We start from the raw sequence: 18,337 nt of genomic DNA on the forward strand, positions 1-18,337 counted from the left end.
CACTTACCAGAAGTGACGGGAGACTGGGGGTTTCTCAGTGACATCACTTCATGCGACGAGGCAGAGCTGTTGCACTCATGCATGAAGCAGAAAACAAATGACATGTGTTTAATCATCTTTTGAGTACTAGAAGATGATCAAAGTTTCATAGTTCCTTCATTCATTCATTCTCTTCTTTCTTTTCTATACATTCACGAATTTCTTCAACCCGCCACAGTTTCCGCTGCGTGCGCTGCTGTTTCTTATGTATCTCTGGCTGTTTTTTAGCATGATTCAAATGAGATACGATCAAGATCTGAGAAGCTTTCGACTCCTTAAGTCACTGTTGTTTTGATGCTCAGCAGCAATGATATCCTGCTTGGTCATGGTGTGTATTTGAAGTTTCACTTTTCAATTCAGTCTTTTTTTTCCCCCAATGAAGTTGAATGTCTATACAAATAATAAAATGAAAAATGCAACATGATCAAGTAAATAATTAAAGGAACTTAATTAACATGAACAAGCACATCATTAATATAGCATTAGCATACAGCGAAAAATAGTCTAACCCTCTAACCAAATATAATATGTATCAGTTATTTACAATTACTGGGTCACAATTCTAAAAGAATGGAAAAACAATACTAAACTGCAAATTATAAAATGCAGTATAACTGTGCATTTTTAAAAGAGCAAAATAAATAAGCATGCCATCGCTTAAAAGAGATGCAAATACATATTTTTAGTTTGTCAGTGTCAAACTCTATGGTATTTTGATGTTAATTTATTCGTCACTTGGTAGAAACTAGGCAACTTAGTCAGATGCCAGCATGAATAGGTTGCACGATGTGCCATAATCCTCAAAAAAGCAACAAACAAAATTACAAAAGGCAAAAGAAAGTATGCCCCATACTACATTAAATATGGTAAATATGGCTGATCTCATCATCACTAAGCAGTAGCCTGTTGTGTATCACATGCATTGCTTGCTTTTAACATGCATGAGTTTTATGCATGCCTGTATCTCACTCATGCACCGGGACGAACTGCAGTTCTGCTGGCCTTACAGCAGAGTTAAGTAGTTAATGTAGCTGTTAATGTAGAGTTGTGTAGTTAAATATATAATATGGATGGATATAAATAAACATCTACAGTGGGGTAGAAAAATATACAAAATTATATTAACAGTTTAAGTATATTTAAGTATATTATCGCAACCAATGTAATCCAGCCACAAAGAAAATACCAGTAATGTCTTGCAAAAAAATGTTATTTTTGCAATGCTGTGAATAGAGTTCAAATTAAAGCTGTTTCTGGACACTTAAGCAAACATACAGAGCCAGATATAAAAATGTTTTACTGAGCTGACAAATGAATGCAATAAAAAAACAAAACAAAGATAAACATGTATTTTGTGTTTTCATTGACAAAATTATCTATATCTTGTTTATTTTCTCACCTGCGTTTACTGCAGTACACTCAATCTTTCACCGAAAGTACATAAGCAATATGCATAAACTGTTTAAATACTCATTACTTAAAAAGCAAAAAAGACATTTGCACTAAAAACACAAACAACTAAAATATCTTATTAGAAACAAAAAGTCAGGAAAATAAGTTTTGTCTCATTTACAAGAGATAGCTTGGTATTCTGTCCCTGCTTAAACTGACACATCTTAAAGTGATCAGACAGAGATGTGACATAACACGTTGTTGGCCAGAATTTATAAAACATCATGCTTCTCCTTAGTCGTTCGTATTTTTTCGGAAGCCTTTTCCCTGCATGTAGAGATGGAGAGTTTTCAGCTCATCCATGACCTTCTCCTGGATATGCACATCACTGACCTGTAAAACCAATGAAGATGAAGAGTTAATAGAAACATACAGAACCAGGATTTATCAGTTTTTCAATAGTTCGAAACTCATTCTTACCCTCTCACTGGCAGACTTCAGTTTTTGTAGCTGTAAAACAGCAAGCTGATTTGGGTTCATTTTTTCCTCTAAAATCTAGATAAAGGTACAAATATGAGTGTTTTAATTGCTTCTGACTAAAATATTCTATTAATTATTCATATTTAATATATACTGGAAATATGTACAAGAATATTTACCATTGGAGAGGAAGTTGTGGTTATTTCAGACATCTTATATAGCTTTTTACATCTATCTTTTTTCTGAAATAAAGAAATGGTAGTAAAGAAATTTGTCAGTCTAAGAAAACAACCTAAGATTAAGAAATGTCCTTTAGTTTAAAAACTAAATATTTAAGTAAAAATGTTGCTATATTGTTAACAAACCAGGTAGCACCCCGCTAAAAAGACCAGCATGATCTGGTTTTGGTTAGTGCTTGTATAGTTAAACTTAGACATGATGATGTAACATGACAAAGTTTATGATATGTGTTCTGAAAATGGAATGTACTGACCTTATAAACACAGTTTCTGAGTTGATCCATAATGTGTATAAGCTCAGTATGGTGGTTTATTTCTTCATTTTTATGGACATAGGTCCCATTTGTCTTATCGAGAACCTCTTGAAATAGGTCAAGGATTTTCTGCAGGACACAGCCATGAAGATTTTTCTGATGAATGAAAATGATGCAATTCAGTTTAGAATACATTTGTGAAACCTGATGCCACCAGAAATGTAGATGGCATGATACTAGGTACTTCCTGATCAGATTTCTGTACTGTTAAGACATGCGTAAATGCACATGGCTAGAGTAGTAAAAAAAAATTCTGAGATTGAAGAAATATTTAACAGATGACACAGAAATCAGTTTTTTTATAGGTGTATTAAGATTGTTGCTAAAAGTCATGGGGGCTAAGACAATATTTTTATGGGTTGGGCTTCTTTTATGGGTTGGCCCCATGCCCAGCTAGCTGGCTGTATCATATAGGACCTCACTGAGCCCTGCCTCATAACAGTACCCACAATATATTTCATTAGCCAATGAATAACATATGATATGATAATGCGATAGCTCATAATATGAATTCAGACAATGCATCTTACCTTTTTTCGAATTTTGTCAAAGGAGCTGTGCCTCAAGAGGATCTTCTCACCATCCGCAGCTATCTGAGAGGATCATTCAAACGGTCACCAATTGAAATATTCAAAGTCTCCAAGGCATTTTCAGAAAGCTTACTAGTAAACTGATTCTGAACATGAACACCTGACATTTAGTTCTAGTTGCAGCCCTTTGTTGTAGCGCAAGATTATTCCCACAGGCATATCACCCTCACTTTGTATGGATTAGTTTTGTAACAAGTGTATGCAGTTATTTGTATGTGAATAATGGGCAATTTGAGTTCTAGCACTATAGGCTGATAGTAGAATCAGAATACTCACCACATCCTTGCTGACAAGCCTGGCTGAATTAGCCATCACGCTCAGATCAAAACAGGGTTCCTCGATGACACACCTGCCATCTCGGAGTACCGCCACACATTCGTGCATTGGAATGCCGAAAATCAGGATCAGAAAATAATACAGCAAATCCCTGGCCATACTCAGTTGCAAAGTGACTAAATGAATGTATTTGAATGGAGGTCCTGCTGATACACCTGCTTCATTCCGTTCTTCCTTCTTTTTGCCTTCGTGCTGGTCCTCACCTTTGTATTTATTCTAGTTTCCTGGTGACGTCAGCAAACTCCTTTCTCTTTGTTTCTGACTTTCCTGTTGAGATCAAGACAGGTGATGATGTCAGACTCCTGAACCGTAATGGAATCCACGTTGGCTAGTGCATCCAGTGGGGATTGTGTCTGGGTTCAGATTGACACTGCAGAATGCAAAGTTTTCTGGCTGCTTCATGCTATTTAAAGGAGCTTAAATAAAAGAAAGTCACCACAAAATTGCATTACAACTCTATAATGAGGTCATGACATTTATGCAGCTCGAGGATGTCCCAGATTCTGAATATCTACTCAAACCACAGTCTTGGTCAAGGAAAAAAGTATGAAGTATTTCGTACATAAAGATAGCAAGAAGAAAATCATAAGGATATAAAATCGTATTTGCAGGATTAAGACTCTAAAGCTAGACAATTGATCAAATGGAAACTTGATCAACTGAAAAGCTGATAAGGGTCACTAATGGAAACTGAGGGGGATTTGAAATCTAGGCCACTATGTGCAATATCTCATTTCATCTTATCGCATCTCATCTCGTTCTTTTTTTTCAGTTTTTTTTAGGTCAGTAGCTTCAAAAATGGCAATCTATATTACTTGTCACGTTATAACTTAAGGGGCTTTTATTAACCAGGAGTGTATTTTTTAAATAATTCATCTCCTTATTCAGTTAAATCTGTCAGAAACTCTTTTCTTTATCATGCCTTCATTTGCTTTTATATAGTACAATGCCTTTTTTTGTCTCGATTATCGATGTAATGTTTTACCCTTGTTCCAAACCTGCTTTCAACATATGAAATTCATCATAAAAATGTTATGTTTCACAGTACTTACAGTGATATAATCATGAACCATTTCAATGTTTATTGGATGTCATAACAATTTAAGACTTCCCTCAGTAGTGCCATTTCACAACCAATTTTGCCATTTTTGTATCAAAAGTTAGTGTACTTGGTTATCATACAGTGTCATTAAAGTGCTTGAGATTAAATATGAGATATAATGTATAAAAACACAATGAAAAATCAAGGTACGAATCACTTGTGAACATTTTTATTGTGAATAAATTCAATTTAAGTGTCTTAGCAAGTCAAAGACATCAGCTGTTTTATAAAAAAAAAAAAAAAAAAAAAAAAAAAAAAAAATCACCAGCAACATTTCCACTGCATATTCTATTGAAATGTGTTGGAAATGGAATTATGTTTCAGTAAAATGCCAACAATTCTACAGTGATGGACTTGTTAGTGGACAAATTGAATTATTGTTCTTCTCTTTAAGTTAAATGTCCTCATTTTAATCAGCAAATTCCATCTAAACCTTAGATTATGTGTGTGCTGGCCCTTACACATAAATTTCCAAACAGCAACACACAGTAAGATGTGCACCTGTGCAATCCCCACACCCAAGGAATTTCCAGCTTCTGTTGTCATGTGCTCAGCATTAAATGAAAAGAGACAAAGGGGGAATAGGGTTGGGGAGGGGTAAGGGGGGATTTCCAGAGTCATAATACTTTTTTCTTATCCACACTTCATCAGCCATTTACTCTGCTTCTTTGAAATGAATGTCAGTGTAAACAGGAAGCAGTTTGAGCTGCTTAAAAATGAAAGGAATCTCACCTTCATTGTTATATGTTGGGCCATATAAAAAGTCTACATAAATTATAATACAAGGCACCCTAGCTTTATTTACATCCCATCCACCATGATTTGCTACTTGCTAGTCAGATGCAAATGGTATTAGAGGGCGGGACATTCTCATTCTAGTATTTGATTGAACAAAAGTGCAGGATGACTCATTTATATTGCTTTGGGGTAAATGTGCATATCTGGGAGTACACTAACATATAGATGAGCTAACACATGGACTAAAAGCCATAAACATTCAATTTCATACATTTTTGAAGGATCATAAATAACTTCTATTTCTGCTTTTTCCTTTCTTCTCTATCACATTACTTTTCCACAACAGACACCGCAACCATTACACTGATATACAGAAGCAAGGGTTGCACATGTTTGACTGCATGGTGCTAAAAGGTGTTGCATAGCATCTTCACAGTGCTATACAGCAACAGACTTTCTATAATTTCTGTGCAACATTTAATTTCTATGCAGCATGCCATTTCTATGGGTAGGTTTCTAGGTTTATGTTCACACCCAGTCTACAGTGGACGCGTCAGGTCAAAGGCACATAGAAATCAATTACGCTTTTAACATTGGATATGTTGTGTAACACCAGCAGCAGTAAGCGAATGTCAGGTTCTCCTTCTAACTTAATTGACCTATCGGTAAGCCCCGCCCCCCTTAGTTACTGTTGCAAACTTGGACAAACAAACAGAGTTGCTAACTGTCTCACAATGACAGCTGTCAGTGTGAAAACCTTGTCGTATAACTTTTTGATACATTTTGGACACAGAAGGACCACCATTCCAGTGGGACTTAAATATGCCATAGAGGGATATATAAAAGAATTTCAAGTAAATATTGTGGGTATTAATTTGGAAGCGAGTGTTTACAGATCACAATGTAAGCGGGAGATGCCTCATGTTACGTTTGTCTCTGTGTAGACATGATGACTTCCTTGTAAGTCTTTTTTTTTTTCCATGTTGGTCTGACATTGCATTACAATGATCTGTTCTTGCTGTATATGAGTGTATTAACATCGCAAAAGTAGAATATTCTATACACAAAAACTTTGTATGTACCTTGGTTTTTTAAGTCACAGTTCAATATGTTTTTAGTACAGCATTAAATTTATTTTTTTATTAAACAGTGGTTTACAAAACAAGCCATTGCTTTGTCTTTAAATAAAAAGTCTGTCATTAGTGCTGCAACACTCTTCAGAATGCTTTGTACTGCTCCATGGTTCTTTAATAGTACAAATGCAAATGAGCCAGTATTTATTTAACCACTAGATTAAAAGAATGGAAATGACATTGTATGTAGTAGTATAGTAGTGCATGTTGTTTTGCGAATATGTGAGAACCTTTGATACTGTTAACCCCATTAAAGCAAAATAAAGCTGGCTGGACCGCAGACAGTGCTCTCAGTAGCTTTTTCGAAACTGTGGTGAGAGTTGGCATGTGTTGAAATGGGTAGTTTCATGACTCTTAAAGCAAAAGCAAAAACATTTTTTTTTTTTCATTTTTAGATCCATAAGGTTTGTTAAAGCTCCAAGAATCCTTGTGTGTGTGCTGTTCAAGGGTGAGTATGAGCATGTTATCTGCACTCTCTCTATTTTCTGGTTTGTGGTTAATGCATCATCAGCAGTTAAAATGCCTTTGCTGAGAAATAACACTTGCATCATCATTCTTCAACTTACACCATTGTCGCTGGTCCCCTGCATGTGATGCTGGTGTCCCCAGTGGGCATTAGAAGAGTGATCAGCCAGCATTGCCAAAAAGACCATGCTGGTCAATCAGCTTCACTTGATTTTCCAATGAATTACAGTTAGATCAGTGCCAAATCAGAACAAACTAGTATAAACCAGCATGGAGCTACAAGGAAATTCACAATGCTTTTTAAAAATCACCACTGAATTTGTTTTGCATGCTAATTGTTAGCTTGAACAGTGTTAGTAAAAAGCTTCTCCACCCTCTTGGATTTGATAGGGCCACTTTTTTACTGGCAGTCAGACAATAAGTATAAATATCCAACTTCACTTTTTTAAGGAAGTCAAAGTGTAACCTTATATGAGCTCATTTGTTATTATTACATTGCGTTGTGATAGGCTTCCTTCACCTACATGGCCAGATAAGGCCAAACCTGTTCAATTACATTTTTCTTTTTTGCCTGAATTTCCCGTAAGGACTGTATACGATTGTATAAGCATTATTATATTTCACAGATGGGTCACTTGCCAGTCTTTTAAAGAGAAATAAAAGAGCGAAGAGAAAGAATGTGCTCTGTTAACATAACCAGCTGGTATATTTATAGTGGTTCTAAAAAGTATTCAGACGCATTTACACTCTTCAAATTCATTAGATAACATACCAAGTTGTATCTGGAAAATAATAATTATTTGACTTCACTTATTTTTACCATTTTTGCAATTTTTAATAAACTACCATTAAGTTTTTTTTATTGTGTGTGTATGTGTGTGTGCATGTACAGTCTTAAGAAATGCCACTTGGTTTGATGTTTATCTACACTGAACAAAATTATAAACACAACACTTTTTTAGCATAAATTTGGCTTAGCCCACACACTGAATGTCACATTAGATTAAAGTGCCACTGCCACCCATAACTAAAAGCAAAAGAAACCATCATCACATTTCACATGTTTGAAATAATGTTTGAACCAAACTCAAATACAGAGCCCTGAGAAAATGTTGATTACATTTGCCCCAAAACAAGCTGGATACTTATATCACACTTACAAGTGTACCAGTGTCATTGTTTTACACTGAACAAAATTATAAACGCAACACTTTTGTTTTTGCCTCCATTTTTCATGAGCTGAACTCAAAGATCTAAGACTTTTTCTATTTACACGAAAGGCCTATTTCTCTCAAATATTGTTCACAATCTGTCTTAATCTGTGTTAGTGAGTACTTCTCTTTTGCCAAAGTAATCCATCCACCTCACAGGTGTGGCATATCAGGATGCAGATTAAACAGCATTATTATTGCACAGGTGTGCCTTAGGCTGGCCACAATAAAAGGCCACTCTAAAATGTGGGGGGGGGGCCTTCACATTGAGTTGATCAGGTTGTTGATTGTGGCCTGTGGAATGTTGGTCCACTCCTCTTCAATGGCTGTGCAAAGTTGCTGGATATTGGCAGGAACTGGAACATGCTGTTGTACATGCCGATCCAGAGCATCCCAAACACATTGCTGGCCACGCAAGAACTGGGATGTTTTCAGCCTCCAGGAATTGTGTACAGATCCTTGCAACATGGGGCTGTGCATAATCATGCTGCAACATGAGGTGATTGTCGTGGATGAATGGCACAATGGGCCTCAGGATCTAATCACGGTAAAATGCACCTGTGTTCGTTGTCCATAACGTACGCCTTCCCATACCATAACTATCGAATGTGAGCATTTGACCACTCAAGTCGGTAACGTTGGTCGGTCACTAACACAGATGAGCTTCCCTGAGACAGTTTCTGACAGTTTGTGCAGAAATTCTTTGGTTATGCAAACCGATTGTTGCAACAGCTGTCCGGGTGGCTGGTCTCAGATGATCTTGGAGGTCAAGATGCTGGATGTGGAGGTCCTGGGCTGGTGTGGTTACATGTGGTCTGCGGTTGTGAGGTCGGTTGGATGTACTGCCAAATTCTCTGAAACGCCTTCGGAGACGGCTTATGGTAGAGAAATTAACATTCAATTTACGGGCAAAAGCTCTGGTGGACATTCCTGCAGTCAGCATGCCAATTGCATGCTCCCTCAAAACTTGCGACATCTGTAGCATTGTGCTGTGTGATCAAACTACACATTTTAGAGTGACCTTTTATTGTGGCCAGCCTAAGGCACACCTGTGCAATAATCATGGTGTCTAATCAGCATCTTGATATGCCACACCTGTGAGGTGGATGGATAAGAGAAGTGCTCACTAACACAGATTTAGACAGATTTGTGAACAATATTTGAGAGAAATAGGCCTTCTGTGTACATAGAAAAAGTCTTCGATCTTTGAGTTCAGCTCATGAAAAATGGAGGCAAAAACAAAAGTGTTGCGTTTATAATTTTGTTCAGTGTAAAACAATGACACTGGTACACTTTTAAGTGTGATATAAGTATCCAGCTTGTTTTGGGGCAACTGTAATCAACATTTTCTCAGGGCTCTGTATTTGAGTTTGGTTCAAACATTATTTCAAACATGTGAAATGTGATGATGGTTTCTTTTGCTTTTAGTTATGGGTGGCAGTGGCACTTTAATCTAATGTGACATTCAGTGTGTGGGCTAAGCCAAATTTATGCTACAGAAACAATGACAAAGAGTTTCAAATGCTGGGGGAAGATGGGAGGCATTTCTGTCATATTCTCTGAATAGAAACATGTCATAGCATATAGATATAACAATAGACTGTTATATCTTAAGTCACTTACATTAGCACAACCATTCTTAAAAAATGATTTTATTCAGTCACAGACCTTACAAAATTTGCCATGTTACTAGCAAGTGGTTTACAGTGCTTTTTAAAATAAATAAGAACAAATAAATAATGTCAGTTAAAAACAATTGTCTGTTGTGCACAATATATGTACAAAAACTTTATAAATAGAATAAATAACACTGATTTTCCACCATTCTTTTAAATGATGATCAAGATCTATTAAGACTTTTGCTTTTTTGTGATTTTGGCTTGTCGTCTCCTGCGCTCTTTGTTCTTCAGGTTTCTCAACTGTGTTGCTTCTCTGTAGACACGCTTCAGCTCAAACAAGGCTTTGCGCTGGATGACTGGGTCATCTTCCTGCAATTGGAAAGCATTTAATCAGTGATATGTCTATACAATGTCACAGCTTATTTATCTTCAAAGTCGACACAGAGTAAAACGAGAAATTTCTACTCTTTCTTGTGCATTTTTTAGCTTTCATATCTAGCATATGACATGCATTGTGAGGGAAAATTAGGTTCAAAAAGGTGGGCTCACAAAAACCTTGATTACCCGCTTTTAGAAGTTAAACTCCTTTCGTGTGGTTACCAAAGGCGGCAGTGGCATGCTTTCTAAAGAAATATATGATAAAGTTCAAGGGCAAGATGATGCAAATATTCCTGCCATTTTTTTAAGCTATGTTAATTTTATGCACAATTTCTTGGTTGGTCCTTTTGGTTGCTCTTGATTGAACAATATGCATAGAAAGTAAACTAAAAACTGTATCGAGAGAGAGAGAGAGAGAGAGAGAGAGAGAGAGAGAGAGAGAGAGAGGAGAGAGAGACAGAAAGAGATAGAGAGAGAGAGAGAGAGACAGTACATGTTGGTGTTAATGAATATACAGTTGCTGATAGCTATAGAGAGAGAGAGAGAGAGAGAGAGAGAGAGAGACAGAGAGAGAGAGAGAGAGCATAATTTTTTTTATAATATTAACATTAATTTAGATTTATTTTTTTATTATTATTGTTTTACGGCCAGTAAGAATTATTTAGAGACTGTAAATTTTCTCAGTTCACTTTGGTCCTCTCTATTTATAACTATAGTTATGATGTTCAATGCTGCTTGGTGTCAAGTTTGGTTTTACAGAGCATGAAACTGTTGTCTCACCTTGATCGCCCATAGTGTTTCTGCATATGTCTTGAGCTCTGCACTTTTGCCTGGGAAGTAGTTTTCTTTCAGTTTTTTCAAATGCTCTTGAACATGTGCAAGTCTTTCCTTTGTAGCTTTATCCAGACTATCATTCTCCATGCGAGTAAATATCCTACTGTATGTGTCCATTATGATGCTCATCAAAAGATTCTGCTCAGGTTCCTGCAAAAAAACCCACACATGATCACAATGAGCATTCAGCACAGGATATGTCATATAGGATGTATCAAAACAATAAGACTTTTGGTTTAGAATGACTAGACTGGTATTTTAGACAAAAATATTGCATGTGTCAAGCCATCGTGCAGAGGAGGTTATTTTTAAGAAGGTTAATTACCTCAAGATTCACCTTTAAGTCTTTTAGGGCCCGTAGGAAGACAGGATGTGCATTGTGTAGCTCATGATCATCTTTTATCTGGAAGAAATGAAAGGGTCATTGTTTACATCAGCTACTATTTTAGACTTGACACGTCATTATGAACTCATTATCTTTTCTCAGTTAATCTGATAAATCTGTTTTTTTATTATTATTATCAGCACGATACATCTGAAACCCAAACTTAGCCTACAGATCAGACATGTTCCATTATAGAAGAAAGGCCAGTTTCAGACTGCATGGATGGTAGACTATACTTCCTGTTTTGTATTATGCTACCTCTCAAACATCCAACTGCAGTAAAAGTTGACTAGCTTGTAAAGCCAGCTTTTCCAAAAAAAAAAAAAAAAGATCCGGAGTGGTTTGTGTCTTTAGGTATCTTACAGGCCATATCCTGAAACAGTATATATCGCCTATGCCTATCAGTTAACTTTTTTGGACTCTTTTTTTTACTTCCTCTCTGTGATGTGACATATATATTTGAAATCTGAACTGGTCTACTTACATAGTATGCTTTAAGCTCATCAATGCTCTTGTCCAGGTTCTCAGGGACGCTGGCCTCGCCGTATGTCATCCATCCTGAAGTCAGTAAACATACTCCCCAGAAAAAGGCCATTGTGTTTTGCGCAGTCATCCTTGTTAGTTGAAGGCTCTCGCTTAAGTTTATTCCTGTCTTTTAAAAGCCAAAGTTAACTTTTTAAGCCGTCTTGTGACACCCGACTGTTCTCGTGTCCTGGCAATGGTCTGAATGCATGTGTTTGAGTGAATGGGGGTATTTATAGTTATGTGTGAGAGCGAGGGAGCGAGCTGTGATGAAGGTGTGAAGTTGTGTGGCTTTTACAGCCGAAGTTTCCTTTAAATCACAAGGCACCATGATACTGCTCAGCACTATGGAGCCCACCACGCATCTTCTAACCTGGAATCCTGCAGGTGCCACTAGGCGGGGCTGTTGGTGCCTTTGTGGTTGGGAATCTTTTTGGTGATCAAGTAAGGGGTTGGGGACTCATGGGGCCACTCCAATGATGCTCATGCATGAATGGCTCCCATTTGGGAAAGAAGTAGTGTTTTTTTTTTTTTCTTATCCTAGGGTTTCAAATAATAACCTTGCACCACATTTAGCAGATTTTGCTCTTATACCCACTTGTGTCACTTATTTCTTTTTCAGCTTCTACATGCAATGATATGCAATAAACTGTCCACACAACTCTTTCGTGCAGTCTGACAGCTAGGAGATCATAAGTTTGTTTTTTTTGTTTGTTTGTTTGTTTGTTTGAATAAAGCTTGTGGTGTTTAGTACAAGAGTAATTAACCTTGTCATTTTTGTAGTTTTTCTCTTAGATGCAGTTGGTGGAAAAACTAACAAAAGTAGGCTGAAACACATTCACTAGAAGTTCTTCAGAATCACACATTGAGCTAAAAAAAAAAAGTTTATGTAGATGAAGGACTTTTTGACTGATTGCAGAAAAATTGAGTTGTGCCGTTGCTCATCAGGAGATGCAACCGGCGTTTGAGGTTTAACACTTCATCAGCTCACCCCTGCACACAGTGAAAGAGAAAGAATGACAAAGAGAATGAGAGGAAGACAGACTCAAAAGTCATGAGTAGTGTGAGACAGGTAAAGTTTCAAGAAGGGAGAAGGCATTTTTTCTGTTAGGTCACTTGAGGTGAAACTACATCTAGGTAAGAATAGAGGAAGGCCATCTGAAATCTAAAAAAACCTTGTCTTCTCTTGATTTCATTTAGCTTGGTTTTTTTTTCTTTTTTTTTTTTGTCATGATTAAGGTCCTCCAAACAATTACATTATGGTAATATGGTATATATAAATGATACAAAAATCCCACATTTACACATATACGTAATAAAAAGTTGGAAAAGTATGATTTCAGTTCCTATCGGCTGCCACTCAAACTCTCCAGACCTCAGTGTTGGAGGGATGTCACATTTTCCAGTTTAGTGTCATCGGTGTTGTTATATGAGGTGTTACCCCAGACTCCTCAATGTACATCATACAGACTACGTAGAAACCAGAAAGGATACACTATGAACCGCTTACTTGCGATTTTCGTTTACATTATTCATCAGCTCAAAAACCATATTTTGCCAAATATACTGTAGACAAGCACCTCATGTTGAAGATGTACTGATATTCTGAATATAAACCAGAAAAAGAATTAATCGTACTGGAAGTTGGATTGTTTATAGTGATCCAGGATAAGTAAAAGGTTTATCATCCAAAATGTTCCATATGATAGGGACTTAAGAATCACGCTGACAAGAATAGAAACACTTAGCCAGTACTGGCCTGAGTCTGGGTACTGAAACTGAGCTGAAACCACCGGCACTGGGCCACAATCACGCCAACCAAAATGGTACACTTAGCCGGCACTGGTACTGAAACTGAGCCAACACTGGGTCACAATCATGCCGACACATAGCCGGTACTAGCCTTGTTCGCTAAATTTAAAAAAATATATAAAATATAATATAATATATATATATATATATATATATATAAATAAAATTACACTTACTCATACAGAATTACAACTTCTAAAATATTTGTATTAAAGACTTCTTCCATTTTTTTTATATAAAACCAGAACTTTGAATAATTTTTTTTTTCACAAAATGACATTGTTTCCTTAAAATCCTTAAGATAGCATCTACTTCCAACTAAAATAAAATATATATTTTACAGCTTCCTTGTTAAACCTACATATACTTATGCATGTCAACTAAATGTCACATTTAAAATGATTAAGGATTTGGCCCTAACACCATTTCTTTTTATAGCATCCTCACCTACTACCTCATAAATTACCCCCATAACATCCATAAGTTTTCCTAAGTGAGCAGCAGCCATCTTTTGATGAACTTTTAAATCTCTCCACCTGATGCACTGCCAGTACTAGCATTTCTTTGTACTGATTAAAAATAAATAAATAAATAAAAGGATCAGTCACAATACTATAGACCAGTGGTGTCAAACTCAATTCCTGGAGGGCCGCAGCTCTGCACAGTTTAGCTCCAACCAGCTCCAACTCACACCTGCTTGGAAGTTAATCCTGAAGACCTTGATTAGCTGAATCAGGTGTGTTTGATTATGGTTGGAATTAAACTCTAGCACTATGTCAGCGAACTCATAAATAAACATTGCTTTGATATTATATGTGTAGAACAGTTTATTAAAATTATATTATATGTTAGATTATCAAATGTTTACTCACCAGGGTAGCAAGTTCTTCTGGTCTTCTGGCAATTAGCAGCACAAAAAGCCTGTCATGTTTTTTCATTATATGTCAAAGCTATTGCACATGTCTTGAAACTCATATAGCAAAAATAATGTTAAGTTCACTTAACCACTTTAAGCTTGTTTCATTATATGAATTAAATCATTAATTCCCAAATGTAGTTAAAGAAAAAAGAGAATGTTGGATAAAAGAAAAAACAAATATTAATAGGAATTAAAATAAAAAATACACTAAGAAATAACATAACATGGGCAGATAAAATATATTATGTTTAAGTTTATGTGTCTCTGTGTCTCACATTGTAAAGGGAGACCCACCCCCAGCACTCAACCTAAACTGGTCCGGGTCTGCATGGCCATATCTCATAATCAAACCAGCCCATATGGTCCGTAATCGGCCCGAATGTGGCTAAATGTGCCGTGTCTCAGTGCAACTTGGGCCAAATCCGCAAATCCAAAGCCTAGCCAAATCTGGCAACCATTACTGGGCCAGAGATGGCTTACTTTTGGTGAGCCGCTGCCAGAACACAGCCGAGTGAGCCAACACTCAGCCGCAATTGCCCCAATTGCGCTGGCTACCTGGGTTGTTTGTATGACACTGAACCTTTAATGTGTCAAATATTTATAGATGACATATCATGAAAATCTGCCTTTTCCAGGTTTTAAGTGCTATAATCAGGTCCCCGGTGCATCTATACAAACCAAGGAAACGTGAAAAAGATTAAACCAGTAACTTTGTTTTGGTAACCCTTTTTCTGCAAGTGTCTGTGAAAATGAGCACATCTGCTTTCGCTCCCTTGGTGGCATGGCAAAGGGATCTCATTATAATATTACCGCCCCTTAATCTGTAAGTTTCCACCCATGGCGCCATCATTTTGACTTCACAAGAGACAACAGTGTACCAGTTCTAATGCCATGGCGAAAGTTTGAGCAAAACATGCTAACTGTTCTGTCTTTGGCTGCACAGACGAGCACAGAACACTATTTAGAGTACCAGCCTCAGAGAGGACAACAGAGCAGTGGATTTATTGATTTATTTTCTGTGTACTGCTGCTGCCACACGGATCTAAAATAAACATGCAATTTATTTCCCAGCAGCTTACCTTCACAGACATAACCGACTGTTTTTGTAACTCGTGTGTTTTTAACATAAACTTGTGTGTGAATGAGAACTTAGTTTAGTACTCACATGCTGTGACAGCCGCTTTCTGTCCGTGTGCTTCAGATGTGTGCACTCAGAAAAACTTATATCAGAAGTTTAAACTCATATGGTTTTAAAACCTGATTCCAGCACGATATATATGACAATCAGAACTAAAACAGATGTTTTTAGCAGGTCAAAGATGTAATGGCAAAACTCTATTCTGGAAAATTGGGCGGGGAGCAGCAGCTCATTTGCATTTAAAGCCACAGGCCTGAAATACAGCATGTTTCTGCTTCAACTCAAAATATGCATTTTCAAAATGCTATAATAAATGATCTGTGGGGTATTTTGAGCTGAAACTTCACATTCTGGGGACACCAGATATTTATACTGCATATTGTAAAAAGGGGCATAATATGTCTCCTTTAAGGCTGGAATACACTGCATGACTTTTGAAATCTGAAACATACACTTGCCGACTTTTTGAAAGGTTACAGAGAAAAACTGAGCACCATGCACTTAAAGTCTTGGATCACACAATACAAGACTTTCAAATCATTCCAAACACAAAAATATGTGCCTCGTGTAGTTGACACATGACAAATGAAAATATGTGTTTTAAAACTGGTTCAAAATATCAAACATGGATGCAGTCTGAACCTAAAAAAATCACATCATACACTACACAGATTTCTCTGAATTCCGACTAGCCAATTTTTGCAGACTGGCTCTGACTTTCTAGTGTCAAACGTCATGCAGGGTGTTTGTCTCATGTGTGTGTGTTTGTGTGTGTGTGTAATATGACAATATATACTTTGTTAAGTATGTTATTGAACAAACCAAGGCATAAATTAATGCAAAATTTGTTTTATTTTAATTACCCATTCAGCCAGTGAAGCTCACAAAATATTTCAAGCAAATCCACAGTTAAAAACATTCACCGTTTCAGTACACTGTAATTGATGCAAACATACTTCTGATGAGAATAAGTTAGATGTTAAGTTAAGTTCCTTTGTGTTATGGTGTAGTAGAGTACATTATAAAATAAAAAATAAATAAATATTTCCACTTAATTTATAAATAAATAGGCTAATACATAGCAAAGCACTAGTTTACTACATGGGAGACAGCACTTTTGGATCTTCTCATTGCAGCTTGACAGGTTTTTCTGTTTTGGCCCGATTAAACACCATGAGAAAATCATTTAATGCTCCTTGGATTGTTTCATTTTTCACCTTTGAGAGAACAAACATATGTATCAGATATCATATCATATATCAAAACTTTGACGGCTTTTGACTTTAGCTATTGTGGTAAGTTCTTTAAAACAGCAATTCAGTAAAATGTACAGTTTTGTTCTCTTCATGTTTACCTTGACTGAGTGAATGTCCTGAAGCTCTCTCCATACTTTCTGCTCTTGACTGTACCTGTGTTTCAGATCACGCACCTTAGTAATCACATAATTTAGACTGTCTTTCACTTCTGTCTCTTTAGATTTAGATTTCGACATGTCTTGGAAAATGTCTTCATAGATTTTCAGCATTCTTTCGAGCAACAGCGTCTGACAAGTGCAGGAAGCCTCGGACTAAGAGAAACAAGAATCATTAGCACAACATAAAAAAACAAAAAACATTAAATTGCATTTTCACATTTGTGCTTTTTTTTCACTGTAAAAACTTACATTCAGCTGGTCTAGATGAGACACAAAAACATGCTTTCCAATCCATTCCGGGCCTTTTGTGTTCTAAAGAAGGTGGGCACAAAATAGCGACCGTTATGAATATATTATGTTTCTTGTGAATCTTAACCCCTAATCTAAGATCAAACTGTCACAAAGTTCAGTGTGCAATAGATGTGGTTTCTGAATCACCTGGTCTTCTTGCTAATATTAGCTGCAAGACCAAACTACAGCATCCAGTTATGAGTTGCATCTAAAGTCATCTTGCTTACACAGACTGAGTTGCTTTCAAACCCGCTCCAGAATTTCATGACAGTAGACATCACTTACATAATGGATTTGAAGATTGTGGATATTTGTATTCAGCATGTGGTTCTCTTCACTTTTGGACCGTCGAAATCTGAACGCGTTGGTTGTCTGAAGAGATGCTATTAACAGAAGTCCACACAGCAGCAACATGTTGAACCAAGAATCCATTCTTTGTGTTTGTGTTTCAGTGCTGTGAACCATGCGACTTTACACACGACGTTGTGACCTGAAGCTTGTCAGCAGGTGAGTGTTGATGATCGGAAAGGGGCCGGGGGTTTATATAAGCGCACAGTGGATGTGCTTGGGTTTTTGGGGTTTCCGTGGGCTACTTTTCTATGAAGGTTTCCTTTTAATCAGGGATGTGATGCTCTTAAGTAAGTGACGTTGCACTAACCCCTATAGCCCAGGAACAACTTATTATTCACAAGGATTCATATGGCCAGACACAGTGGCCTTTGTGAAAATCTACTTCTGGACAATCATGAATCTGGGCTTGTTAACATTGCGCATGCAATTAGTCATTACCAAACTGAAAGTTGGGTCTTCATCAGATATTATTTTTTGTGTGAAAATGAAACTTCTAATCAGTCGCATAAACTGGTTTTATATATTCCCACTAAATCTAACTGCCATTAATTAATATGCATTGCATGTCTGTAATTGCATATGTCTGCATATGTTGCATGTGCATTTGACCACAAGTGTTTCTTTACGTGTGTGAA

At 36.8% G+C, this 18,337-nt stretch overlaps 3 protein-coding genes across 4 annotated transcripts; all 3 read right to left on the reverse strand.

Moving 5' to 3' along the window:
• Nucleotides 1-1,318: 1,318 nt before the first annotated feature.
• LOC109053646 lies at nt 1,319-3,768 on the reverse strand. The gene is made up of 6 exons (XM_042739637.1): nt 3,331-3,768; nt 2,995-3,057; nt 2,405-2,560; nt 2,091-2,153; nt 1,912-1,986; nt 1,319-1,824 (listed from the first exon to the last, which is right to left on the reverse strand). Exons 1-6 carry the CDS (start codon nt 3,487-3,489, stop codon nt 1,726-1,728), a joined length of 615 nt encoding a protein of 204 aa, XP_042595571.1. The 5' UTR covers nt 3,490-3,768; the 3' UTR covers nt 1,319-1,725.
• Nucleotides 3,769-9,675: 5,907 nt separating this feature from the next.
• LOC109053615 (interferon gamma 1) lies at nt 9,676-12,017 on the reverse strand. 2 transcript variants are annotated; one of them, XM_019070960.2, is made up of 4 exons: nt 11,740-12,017; nt 11,208-11,273; nt 10,817-11,020; nt 9,676-10,027 (listed from the first exon to the last, which is right to left on the reverse strand). In XM_019070960.2, the coding sequence occupies exons 1-4, from the start codon at nt 11,866-11,868 to the stop codon at nt 9,890-9,892; spliced, it is 537 nt and encodes a 178-aa protein (XP_018926505.1). In that variant the 5' UTR covers nt 11,869-12,017; the 3' UTR covers nt 9,676-9,889. The 2 variants fall into 2 exon arrangements, with proteins under 2 accessions (XP_018926505.1, NP_001348151.1); NM_001361222.1 differs by having other exon boundaries at nt 11,196-11,273; nt 11,740-11,868.
• A 4,462-nt stretch (nt 12,018-16,479) lies between these two features.
• LOC122139230 (interferon gamma-related-like) lies at nt 16,480-17,866 on the reverse strand. Its single transcript, XM_042735575.1, has 4 exons — nt 17,637-17,866; nt 17,310-17,372; nt 17,001-17,213; nt 16,480-16,863 (listed from the first exon to the last, which is right to left on the reverse strand). Exons 1-4 carry the CDS (start codon nt 17,814-17,816, stop codon nt 16,774-16,776), a joined length of 546 nt encoding a protein of 181 aa, XP_042591509.1. The 5' UTR covers nt 17,817-17,866; the 3' UTR covers nt 16,480-16,773.
• Nucleotides 17,867-18,337: the final 471 nt, after the last annotated feature.

This window comes from Cyprinus carpio, chromosome A4 (genome assembly GCF_018340385.1).
Source record: "Cyprinus carpio isolate SPL01 chromosome A4, ASM1834038v1, whole genome shotgun sequence".
NCBI classification, from domain to species: Eukaryota; Metazoa; Chordata; class Actinopteri; order Cypriniformes; family Cyprinidae; genus Cyprinus; species Cyprinus carpio.